At 33.9% G+C, this 13,436-nt stretch overlaps 1 protein-coding gene across 1 annotated transcript in view; it reads right to left on the reverse strand.

Annotated features, from left to right (window-relative positions):
• Positions 1-13,436, reverse strand: part of LOC100013114 (cytochrome P450 3A24-like) — a 62,430-nt gene that overhangs the window by 15,445 nt on the left and 33,549 nt on the right. The window contains exons 5-6 of the mRNA XM_007498419.3: positions 12,785-12,898; positions 1,713-1,801 (exon numbers count right to left, since the gene is read on the reverse strand). Coding sequence (XP_007498481.1) covers positions 1,713-1,801; positions 12,785-12,898 — 203 coding nt within the window. The remainder of the gene's footprint in view (positions 1-1,712; positions 1,802-12,784; positions 12,899-13,436) is intronic.

Here is a 13,436-nt window from a genome sequence, read left to right on the forward strand (position 1 = left end):
ATGTATATGAATAAGTATATATATATATATATATATATATATTATAAAGCTATGCAAGAGGAGCAGTAAAAGGGCACAGTGGATAGGAAGTCAGGGTTGGAGTTGGGAAGACTCCAAAGTTCAAATCTCTTTTCAGATGCTTCCTAGATGTATGACCCTGGGCAAGTCACTTAGCCCCAGTTGCCTAGCCTTTACTGCTTTTCTGCTTTAAAACTTGTATTTAGTATCAATTCCAAGATAGGCGGTAAGGGCATTTTTAAAGGTATAAAAGGATACAGTAGAGCAGATGGTCTTATTCGCTATTGTAACAAACACTTAAGTCTCCTTGGAGGAGTCCCTTCAATTTTGTCAAAATTCTTTTAGAATTGAAAAAGTATTTTGCCTCTCTCTTGTCTCCTACCCTAGAGGAGGGAAAGCTTTCTTATTTGAATAATTGATCCTGTTACTTGCATTCCAAATAATCCCCCTTTCTCCTTTGACCAATGCCTCCTCTTTCTCTACCCCTTAGCCTATAAAATGGGATACTTTTGTACACTAAGATCACACAGGATGTTACTGCTTGGCTAATATAGTATACTTAGTAAATGTTTCTTAAATGCAACAAATTGAATTGGACTCTTTTTGGAGTAATAATAACAATAGCTGACATTTTTATATCGCTTTAAGATTTGCCAAGTATATACTATGTCTTATCTCATTTGACTCATAGAAATAACCCTGAAAGTTAGACACTACAGGTATTGTTATGCCAATTTTACAGATGGGGAAAGTGAGGCTTAGAGATGTTAATGATTTGTCTGGGGTCACACAACTACTAAGTGTCAGACAAGGGATTAAAACTAAAATTACAACTAGCTTGACTGCCACCCAGTGTTCTTTCCATTCCACTCTACTGACTGCCTAAAATAGTCATCTGTGCTGGGTCATAAGAAAAATGCTCAAAAATGTACCCAAACATGTCCCTGCTACAAAGTTCCATTAAGGGAGACATGTTTTTGAGATTAGAATTGTGTAGAGTCACTTGATTTCTAAGACAACCACCCTGTCCTGAGAGCCTCCAAGCATGCTCATAGATGAAAATGTTTTCATTCTTAAAGCTGAGAAAAGCCATAGACAGGGCTGCCTTCTATATCCTTAATCATCTAACTGTGGTTTCCATTCCTGAAAGAAAACAAAAGAAAATAAAAACAAACCCAGCCACTTTGCCCCATACCCTGAAGAGGCTTTGATAAATGCACAGAGTCAGACATCCTAAATATAACTGATCAAATCAGATTGAAAAATCATTTTGCCCTGACTCCTGGTCAGCCTAATGTTCTTTCCACTTGTGAATTTAATGACCAAGTCAGCCATTTCATAGAACCAGAGATTTACACAGAGCTGGAAAAGACTGGACCTACAATTTCATTGGTAGAGGCAATTCAAATGAAGAAACCCCATCTCTAACAGTTATAACAGATTATTAATTAGTTGTCTTCGAATTCAAGAGCTTTGGTGAGTTGCCAAGGATCACATAGCTAGCGTATATTAGAGGCAGATCTTGAACCTGATCTTCATAACTCCGAGGCTGACTCTATGTCCAGAGCCATATTATTTTGAGCACTATTTTATTCATTGAGAAAGGTTTCCATCCCAAATTTCCTCGATCTAGCTTTCCTCAATCTTGCAAAGATGATTGTTATTTCTTGCAAAGCCTACGTAGTGATACTTACTCCTTCATATTCACAGACTCATCCTGGGCCACTTTCTTCTCAATGTTGTTCACCAGAACATCTATGTGGTGTTTGATAATGGGAAACATCTGAAAAACAGCCCAAAGTAAGTAATCAGTCAGTATTAGGGCATTCAGTTATTAGTGTGTTCAATTACTGGAGTGTTGCTTTTTTTTTTTTAAGTATCCTTTTAATCAGTTGGTGTTTTCAAGAGGAAATTTAAAAAAAAACCTTTACCTTCCATCTTAGACCCAGTACTGTGCATTGGTTCCAAGGCAGAAGGGCAATAAGGACCAGGACACGGAGTGTAAGTGACTTGTCCAGGGTCAAAAGGCTAGGAAGTTTCTAAGGCCAGATTCCAACCCAGGAACTCCTGTTTCTAGACCTGGCTTTCTATATACTGAACCACCTAGCTGCTTCCTGGTGTTTCTGTTGATGCTAGGCTCTTGGATCAGTTAACTTGGATTAATCTTATATAGAATCTTAATTCCCATGTTAAAGAAAAAAGAGTCCATTTTAGTTATTTTTCTATCATGTCTGACTCAATGTGACTCTGTTTGGAGTCTTAATTGAAGGAGGAAGAAGATGTTTTCATTAATTTGTTTTAGTGTTTACCCAGCAGGCCACTTTCATTTCAGTCCTCATCTGTAAAAATCTCCATAAAATGTCTAAGATCGCTTTCCTGCTGGGGTCAATAACTATCCATTGGAGCTGAAACCATGGACAAGTTCACAGTTGTGTTTCCAAGATATAAAAGTTAGCCAGAAAATTACAAAATTAAGTCTAGAAAGACAATGATCAGAGACCCTTTCTTAGATAAGACCACTTAGGGCCTGCCAAAATTTTGATTCCCTGACCTGAGTTTCTACTGAAATCCTGAAGCACTAAATAAAAAAAGAAGCAGGTTTCAAATAATGTACATTGGAACCACAGTTTTCCTTCAGGAATTGTTCATATTCTAATTCTAACATGAAATCCTAATTCAAGAAATAAGTATAATCTCTATCATATATTGGGCATCTTTATCACTCTCATGACTAGGGAGAGGAAGAGAAGTTTAGGGGAGGGCAAGCAAATTGCAATACACACAGATAACTGGTACCAAGTAGATCCCTTCTTTCTTATAACTCACTGATTTTATAGAGGAAAGTCAACAAAAGAGGTTAAAAGGTGTAAGAAAATAGAAAAAGGGAAACACAGCTTATGATTATAAACACATAAAAACAAAAGATAGCAGAATGAATCAATATCAGAATCCAACAATACCTTGTTTCTAAGAAATGCACAATTCATATCAAGTTAAAATAAGGAAATGGAACAAAATCTATTCTGCTTCAGATAAACTAACAAAAGTTGGAATAGTAAACATGGTTTCAGACAAAGTAGTAATAAAAATTGACTTGATTAAAAGAGAGAATAGAGAAAGATAATATTTATATGTTCCATGGATAATTAATTAATATCAGTATACACACATATGCACCTGGTCCTGAAGTCAGGAGGTCTCATCTTCCTGAGTTCAAATTTGACATCAGACATTTACCAACTGTGTGATCCTGGACAACTCATGTAATTCCATTTGACCCAGTTTCCTCATCTATTAAATGAACTGGAGAAGGAAATGACAAGCCATTCCAGTATCCTTGCCAAATGAGTCCACAAAGAATACAATTGAAACAACTCAACAACAGCTAGATGTGTGTGTACATATACATACATGCATATACAACATATATTACTATATGACATATAACTGGTTATTGGGAGAAATGGACACTAAAACTATAATAATGGGAAATCTCAATATACCCCTTCCAAAGTCACACAAATCTAACAAAAAATAGATAATGAAGTTAAGGACCTCAAAGGAACTTTAGAAAAGTTGATATGATAAATTGTGATTATTGAATGGAATCAGAAAAGAATATACATATATTCAGCACTACATAGCACCTTTATAAAAAATAAACAGATAATAGAGGAGAGAAGAATTAATAAACAAATGTCAAAAAACCAAAGTAATAAATACAAAGTTAAAAATAAATAAATACTACTAAGCAATGAAAATTATATTCAATAAAAGGCCACTCAAGAAAGAGTTAAAAGTTCATTCGAGACAAAATAACACAATCCTATAGAATTTGTGGTTCAGAGAACAAATTATTGACAGAATAGATAATTTTGACAAAGATAATAAAAATAATGAGACAACATAAAAAACTAGAGGAATGTAGCAGAACTAGTACTTGGCAGAAATTTTTTATTTCAACAAAAGAACAGAAAATTAAGGAAATTTGAAATTTCAATAAGTACCAAAAGAAAAGCTCAAGAGATTTTAAAAACTGAAAGCAACAAAGAAATTACAATGACAACAATGAATCTATAAAAGTAGGACCTAGTTTTTTTGGGTGGGAGGAATGAAATAAACAATGAGCTAATTTGATTTTTTAAAAAGAAAGTAAAATCATATTAACAATATCAAAAATTAAAAAGATTTCATAATAACAGTGATTAGAAACTATTTCCACCAACAATACACCATAAAAGCAAAAAGTTAAATTAAATGAATGAGTATTTAGCAAAATATAAAATGTCCAACAAAAATAGAGAATTTAAATGGACCAAATTAGGGAAAAAAAATGAAACTGTCGCAAATGAACTTTCAACTAAAGAAATCCCAAGAATAGTTGGATTTACAAGTGAATTTTACAAAACTTTCAAAGCATAAATTCCAATTTCACATAAACTGTTTGCAAAAATAAGAAAAGATAAAACAGAACTTCATTCATGACATAAGGTCCTTATAATTAATATTACAATGATATTTAAATTATGTTCAAAACAGAAAACTATAAATCAATATCTCTGATGAATATCAATATAAAAAGTTAAAAATAAAATATGATAGGCTTCATATAATGCCAAAAAATTATACATGATCTATTGTATTTTATTTTGAATTAGTTTAAATTTATATAAAGAATCCAGACCTCATTCTATTTTAAGAAAATTATAGGAAACAACAAACTGGGAAACCATTTTATAACAGATTTCTCTGATAAAGGTCTAATTTTTCAAATTTATAGAGAATTAAGTAAAATTTATAAGAATACAAGTCATTCCCCAATTGCCAAATGGTCAAAGGATATGAAAAAGCAATTTATAGATGAAGAAATCAAAGCTATGAATTATATGGGAAAATGTTCTAAATCTCTCTTGATTAGAGAAATATAAATTAAATAGTTCTGAAACTTATCAGATTGGTCAATATGACAGTAAAAGGAAGTGACAAATACTGGAAGGTATATGGCAACACGAATGCATTACTAGTGGAGTTGTGTACTGATCCAACCATTCTGGAGGGCAATTTGGAATAATGCTCAAAAAGGTTATAAAACTGTGCATACTCTTTGATCCTGGAATACCACTAATGGGTTTTTATATCAAAGAAATCATAAGGAGAAAGGACTTACTTGTACAAAAAGATATATAGGATTGATTTTTGTGATTGTAAAGAATTAGAAATGGAGGGGATGCCCATCAATCAGGGAATGGCTGAACAAATTCTGGCATATGTTGGTGGTAGAATACTATTACACTATAAGAAACAATGATCAGGAAGATTTTGTAAAAAGCTGAAATGATCTACATGAACTGATTCAGAGTGAAATAAGCAGAACTGGTAAAACATTGTCAGTAACAGCAATATTGTACAAAAATCAACTGTAGAAGACTTATCTACTCTTGGCAATAGAATGATCTAGGACAATTCTGAAGGACTTATGACAAAGAATGCAATCGACCTCCAGAGAAAAAACAGTTGGAATTGGAATAAAGATCAAAGCACACTATTTTTCACATTCGTTTATGGCTTTATTTTGTAGGTTTTAGTTTTATATGAGTATTCTTTTACAACAATGACCAATGTTTTGCATGATAAAACACGTATAACCCAGATCAAATTGCTTACCATCTCTGAGAAGGGGAAGTGAATGGAAAGAGACAATTTAGATCTTATAACTTCAGAAAACATATGTTGAAAATAGTTATTACATGTAATCGAGAAAATTAAATATTTTTGAATTAAAAAAACAAAAAGGAAAAAAGAAAATTATAAATACAAAAGACCTTATTAATAAGAACAACATAATGTTCTCTGATTGTATCAAGAGATGAAGGGGAAAAGCTTTTAATAAAACACAAATGCATTTCAGTTTTTAAAAATGCTAGTAACATAGGAATAAATTATCTTTTCCTTAATAGTTATCTAAAATCAACAGCCATTATATTTAGTGGAGATAACAGAGACTTTCCCAGTAGGATCAGGGTAAAGCAAGGACTTCTATTTAAAAAAAAGAAATTGAAGGCATAAACAGAGGCAAAGAGGAAACAAAAAAAAAATTATTAGATATGCTATTTTTAAAAAATGAAACAACTTCAGCAAAACTGCAGGATAAGAAATAAACCCACATGTGTCATCAGTATTTCCATATATTACCAACTAAACCTATCAGGAGAAGATAAAAGAAAAATTTTATTTAAAATAATTACAGCCATTACCCCTACAGATAAAATGATCAAAGAATATGAACAAAAAGTTCTCAGAAGAAAGATTATAGATTATTCACAGCTAAAGGGAAAAAATGCTCGCAATTAACTAATAAGGTGAATGCAAATGCAAATCAAAATAACCCTGAGATTTCACCTCACATCCTACAAATTTGCAAAAATGAAAAAAATGGCAAGTCAATATTGAAGAAAGTTGTAGGAGGATGCACACTTATACACTGTTGATGGAGTTGTGAAATGATACAGTCATTTTGGAAAGCAAATTGCTATTATGCAAATAAAATAACTAAAATATCCATATCCTTTAAACCAGGGACTCTGTTACTGGGTTTATACCTCGAGGTAAGATGAGAAAAAAGTCACCATATATATCAGAATATTTACAGCAGCAATTCTTTTTTTTTTTTTAATAGCAAGGAATTAGAAACAAAATAAATGCTCATCAATTATGGAATGGTTAAACAAATTGGGATATATGAATGTAATGGAATGTGCTATAAAAATTATGTTTGTGGTGAATACTGAGAAGCACTGAAAGATTTACATTAATCAATGTATATTGAAGCAAGTAGAGTCAAATTTAAACAAAGAAACACAGAATAACTGCAATAATATAAATAGAAAAAACAGTTGCGCACCAAAAAAAAATCTAAAGTGAATGTAACAAAATTATTAAGATCAAGCAGTATTTTAATGAAGAAATATCAGAGAGCTCCAACCCACCTTGGTCATGGTGGTAGAAGGTTCACAGATATTACATATTGCATGAGTTTGGGAGCTATTTCAATGTATAATTTAGTTGTGCTGATTTCTTTTCTTCTCAAAAAAATAAAGTATTTGTTATATAAGTTGGCTCTCTGGGAGTGGGAGGGGAGTAAAATTTTGGATAATTAATAATGACATAAGCATCAGAAAACATCAATAAAATTTATCTAAAAAATAAAACAGCTACAGAGTCTATAAAATACTTTGGAGTTTATCTGTCAAGATACAAAGTAGAATTTTATGAATACAACTACAATTCATACATTCTTTATGGAAATAAATATAGGTATAAATAGAGAAATATTAATTGCTTATATTTATGCCAAGTCAATAAAATAAAATGACAATGTTATCTAAATTAATTTATGTATTCAGTTTCATACTAACCAAACTATCAACAATTTTCTCTTTAGAGATAGAACAAAATAATATAATTCATCTGGAAAAACAAAAGGTCAAAAATTTCACATGAGATAATGAAAAAAATAGTGGGGAGAGCAGTCCTAGCAGTAACAGATCTCAAACTATACTATAATGTATTAATCATTAAAATGATTTGGCACAAGTTAAGAAAAAGAGGGCAAGACTGAGTGCCATGTCCCCCTTCAGTGGAATAGGATAGTATGCAATATACAGAAATAAACAATAATAATAGTCTAGTGTTTGGTAAATCCAAAGAAACTAAGTTTAGATGAACATCACATATTATATACCAAGTTTAGGTGTAAAATGGGTACATGACTTAGACACAAAGGGTGATACAATAAACAAATTAGAGAAGCAAGCAAGAAATTGCCTTTCAAACCTAGGGCTAGAGGAAGAGATCTTGAACAACCATATAATCACACAAGATGAAATAAACCAGTGATGGTGAACCTTTTAGAGACAGAGTGCTCACCCTGCCTCCACTCCAGCCACAAGACTGAGTGTCATGTTCCCCCATCCCCAAACCTGTGCCATGCCCCACCCCTCACTGAATGCCAGGCACACCACACCACCCCGCCCCTTACCCCACACATGAGGAAGAACGCGTTCCCATTGGGCTGCTGGGCTGAGGGGTCAGTGAAATAAGGAATGTCCTCAGTGAGTGTAGAGATGGGGAGGGGAGTGGTCCAAGCACTTCATTTCCCTCTAGTGCTGCCACCAGTGAGCCTCCCACCTTACTCATTGTGTGCTCTCATTGGGCTGCTGGGCAGAGGGATAGAGGATGTGAAAAAATGTTGTCAGGTACAGTGGAGAGGGGGAGAGGAGTAGCTCTGCTTTAAGCCCTCTGTCTTTCTAGTAACAAACTCTGGGGGTTAGGAGGCAGACAGCATGTGTACCCACAGAGAGTGTTCTGGGTGCCATCTTTGGCACCTGTGCCATAGTTTTATCATCACTGAAAAAGACAATTGTGATCACGTAAAATTTAAAAGATTTTGCACAAACAAAACTAAATATAGTTAAAATGAGAAGGGAAATAGGTAACTGGGTGGAAATCTTGGCAGCAAGTTTCTCTGTAGAAAATTTCATTTACAAGATATATAATGAATTGATTCAAATTTATAAGAACAAAAGTTTTTAATCAATAAACAAAGGAAATGATAAGTCAATGAATATGAGGAGGCAGTTTTCAAAGGAAGACATCCAAGCTGACAACAGTCATATTAAAAAATGCTCCAAATTACTAATAATTAAAGAAATGCAAATTAAAACAACCTTGAGGTTCCACTTCACACTTCATATTGCTGAAGTTGACAAAAAAAGTAAGTCACAAATGTTGGAAGTGGTTGACAGAAAGCAAGTATAATAATTTGGAGGAGGTGTGAATTTTTCAAACTATCTGGAAAGCAATTTGGAGATGTCCCAAAAGTCCCTAAATTGTGATTCTTTGACCCAACAATATTACTACTAGACCTACCTTAAAGAGCTCAAAGAAGAGAAAAAAGACAGGAACTAGGAAATATGGAGATGCCTATCCCTTAACTAGGGAATTGATCAACAAATTATGGTAAATGAAAATAATGTAATATATTTGCTGCATGATAAATTACAAAAGATGCAATTTTATAGAAACCAGGGAAGACCTGTATGAATTGATAATGTGGACTTTCAGATCATGTGATTAACAAGATGGAGGACTAGACATTTTCTCTGACTCTCAAAACCTCTCAAACATTTCAAAAATAGGAATTAGGCACAAGAGAGAAAATAATTTCAACTGTCTCTGGCTAATAAAGCAAGAATTCTAAATGAGATACTAATTCTATGAAATAGCAGAGAAGGTTAACCCCTAATCCCTAACACATAGTAGAACATTCTGACCTGGAGGCTTGCAGCAGAATTCAACTCTGCTCTCAACTCTCCCACTCTTTGAAAACAGTAGTGCAGTGAAATCAGCAGCAGGAAATCAAGAAACTTACTCTAATCTGCACTGACAATTTGATAGAGCTTTGTGCTTAAATAACAATTCTCAATCAGAAAGCTGAAGAACAGAGGCCTAGGGGCTAGAACATTTTGTATGTCTTCACTAGGTCTGAAAAAAAGGTGTAAGTGTGTGTGGGTCTAGGGGAGTGTGAGGGGTGAAATGTCATCAAAGTGTGGCCACTTGGGGCAGAAAATGAAGTTGTTGAAATGAAAGTGAGTTTTGAGGTCCAGCCTCAAAAACAAGAATACCAACACCAAAATGGAAAAGAGTCATAAAGTGGTCAATGAGAATGTAATTTTAAAAATATTAACATTACTGAAGATCTCAGGAGGAAGAAAAGTTAAAGACCTTGAACACAAGCAGATAAACAAATGGAGGAAATATTAATAATAGAACGGAATAGAGCCTCTAAATTATCTAAATGAGTTAAAACATTTCTAAAGAAATATTTCCAGAAAAGGAAAATGAATCAAACCTGATAAGGCAGAAGACCCTGTACCTAACCAAAGGAGCATGGAAAGTCAGCAGAATGTTCTCAACTGGTACAAGAAATAAATAAGAATCATAATGGTTGAATTTATAGCTTGTACAGCAGGAAGAAAACATAAAAGGGAAACACTTAAATCCAGTTGGGAAAAATCTCACCAAAAAAACAAATGATAGGACTGATTGACAATGCTAACACAAAGAAATGAAGGAAAATTGAGAAGAGATGCAATAAAATGAAAAGAAAGCATGATAGAGAATAAACAAAAACAAGACAAGAACAATTACTTTAACTTATAAAAACATACCAAAGATAAATAATTTAGACTAAAAACTCTGATCAGTTCAATGACCTACATAGTTGGAGAAGACTGATAATGGAGCACAACACTCACTTCTTGGCAGAGAAATGTGGACTCAAGATCCAGACTAAAATATACATTTTGAGACATCACCAATGTGGAAAATTATTTTGCTTGATTATGCATATTTGTAATAAGGATTTTTTAAAAAAATAAAAAAGGGGTGGAGTGAAAAAGTGAGTAAATAAACACCTATTACCTATTAATTTTTTAAAAAGGTTTTGTTGTTTGTGTTTAAAAAGAAACCAAGGTCTTCATGACAGAAATACAGGTGTTCAGATTTAAAATCTCTTATCTGCTAAGAAACATAGAATTACAAATTCAAAAGTGGAAAGGACCTTTGAGAATATCCAATCCAATCTTCCTTTCTCCTAATTCTATAAATGATGAAACTGAGACTCAAAGTTATCAAATATCTTAGCCTCAATCATATAGATAGCAAGCAGAAGATCTGTGACACGAACCCAGGTTCTTCTGAAACAAAATCCCCTCTCAACTATGTCATGTTGCCTCTCAAATTAAAATTACTTGATCAAGGGAGCAAGCAGCTGGGTGGTTCACTGGATTGAGAGCCAGGCCCAGTGATGGGAGGTCCTGGTCCTCCTCAAATTTGGAGGTCCAAATTTGACCTTATATATTTCCTAGCTGAGTGACCCTAGGCAAGTCACTTAACCCCCATTGCCTAGCCCTTACCACTCTTCTGCCTTAGAACGCCTTAGAACCAATACATAGTATTGATTCTAAGGTGGAAGGTAAGGGTTTTAAAAAAAAATAAATAAAATTACTTGGTCAAAAAGTAGGAACCACTTTGCAATTTTTTATGTATTACCAAGCTATTCACCAAATGAGCAAAATGACTGACAAAATCACCAGACATGTATGTGTACCTATTTCCTGCTTTGCTAAAGAAGGGGCTTAAGGATTATTTATTTTTGCAACTTGGAAGTATGACATCCTACCATGGAAAACTTAACATTAATCCTATCACTGCTTATTACACTATTTCCTCTTTTTATTCTATACCTCTTAATTCACAGGAAGAGTTGGAAACTGATGAGGCTTATGCTTCAGTAAAGACCCACATGCTTCACAACCACCATCACTGCCAGGGAGGATCTCTTCCTCTCCTTTTTAGAAAGAGATAGATAGATAGAAACCCTATGACAAAGGGAGCCTCTACTCCATGTGGGCTTAGATCTGTTCCTTAGTTTTCCTCACTTGTTAAATGAAAGGACTGGACTCAATGGCCAATAGGATTTCTCTTTCTATTCTAAATCAATGATGCTATGATGCTCTATGCCCTGTGCTGGCTCTCTGCACACAGATGATTCTCAATATAATATTTGTTAAATGGACTTGGAATAGAAGGTTGGAAGGAGAGTTTGGGCACAGAGTCAAGTATGGTGGGATTGGAAATAGGTATACCAATGCATTGCTGGTGGAGCTATGAACTAGTCTAACCATTCTGGAAAGCAGTGGCACTATGCCCTAAAGCTATTAAATTATGCATATCATTTGATTCAGTGACATCAATGCCATTACTAGGTCTTTACCCCCAAAGAGTTCAAAGAAAGAGAAAAAGGCCTTTTATGTACAAAAGTATTTATATATGCAGTGGCAAAAGAATTGGAAACTGGGAAGATGCCCATCAATTGGAGAAAGACTAAATATAGTATGTGAATGTGATAGAATATTATTGTGCTGTAAAAATTGATGAAGGTAATGGATTCAGAAACACCTGAGAAGACTTGTTTGAACTGGTACAAAGTGAAAAGAGCAGAACTAGAAGAATAATTGGTGCAATAACAATAATATTGTAAAAACAATGAAATCTGAAAAACTCAGCAACTGATTAACACAATGATTGAGCACAATTCCAAATAACACTCTTTCCTTCCCTTCTTTTCTCTTTCTTTCCCTTCTCTTTTCTTTCTTTCTTTTATTTTTTTTTTGCAAACTTGTGTTTTGTTTTTCTTGCCTTCTCAATGGGTAGGGGAATGGAAGAGGAGAAGATGTGAGAATTCAGAACTAAAAATAAAATAAAGTTGAATTTTAACCTAAAAGGATAGTGGGGTTGTGGACAACAACGCTGCCAAAATTGCATTTTTGAATGGAAGTACTGTACCATTTCTCCCTCTGTCCATTAAATAAGCTAATTTTGAAAGGTTTTGACTTTGTTTCCCATTTACACATATTCATGATAGGTAGATAGTATACTTCAATTCACATAAGATAAATGTTAAACATAAGCAATGTTATGGAGAAGTTAGAATCAGAAGCCTAATGTTATTGGCAGAGAGAAGAAAAGGGAAAAAAAGATAAGGGAAAGGAGGAGAAAAAACTGAATGCAAGAAGACAGAGGCTGTAATGGAATCTGACACAGTCATCCTCACTCTCTGTGAACATTGTCTGTCCTTGTGATTCCAACATTCTTTGAGGGTAAGCTTTGGCAGCAGATAACATCCTTGAGATAACATCCTTACCTCCTTGAGTTTCCCAGTGGTGAATGTTGGGGAAATGATGGACCGGATCCTTTTCCACTTCTCCCCTTCAGCAACAGTGATGCCAGAATCCAAAATTCCATTTAAACCAAAATTCTAAGTAAATAAAACCAGGAGATAACTGAGTTAGAAGTTGTTTTGAGGTTTTTCCAATTAAGGATTAAATCACATTGACACTGATGACAAGCAGCGACATTCCTCTTGGAAAAATCTTTAGAGTTAAAAGAGGAGTCTCTGGGTAGTAAGATGATGGTGGACAATGATTGTCGGCTTTAATATTTTGAATTTGAACTTAATACTTTAGGACAGGAGTTCTTAAATATTTTTGTATGTGCCATAGGTCTCTTGGAAATCTGGTGAAGCCTATGAACCTCTTCCCAGAATAATGTTTTTAAGTATATAAAATGCATAGTATTACAAAGTAAGCCAATTATGTTGAAATCAAAATGTAATTTTTCCCCATTCAATTTCATAGATCCACTGAAATTTCTTCATGGACCCCTAGACTCCAGGATAAAAACCTCTGTCTTAAGCTCTTATGTCTTTGGAATAAGCCTATCCCTCATATGCACACTGGGAGCAGAAGGAAGAGAGGAGGATAGATTAGGAGAAAAAGTTAATGAAAACATGAAAG

This window comes from Monodelphis domestica, chromosome 7, assembly GCF_027887165.1.
Source record: "Monodelphis domestica isolate mMonDom1 chromosome 7, mMonDom1.pri, whole genome shotgun sequence".
NCBI lineage: Eukaryota > Metazoa > Chordata > Mammalia > Didelphimorphia > Didelphidae > Monodelphis > Monodelphis domestica.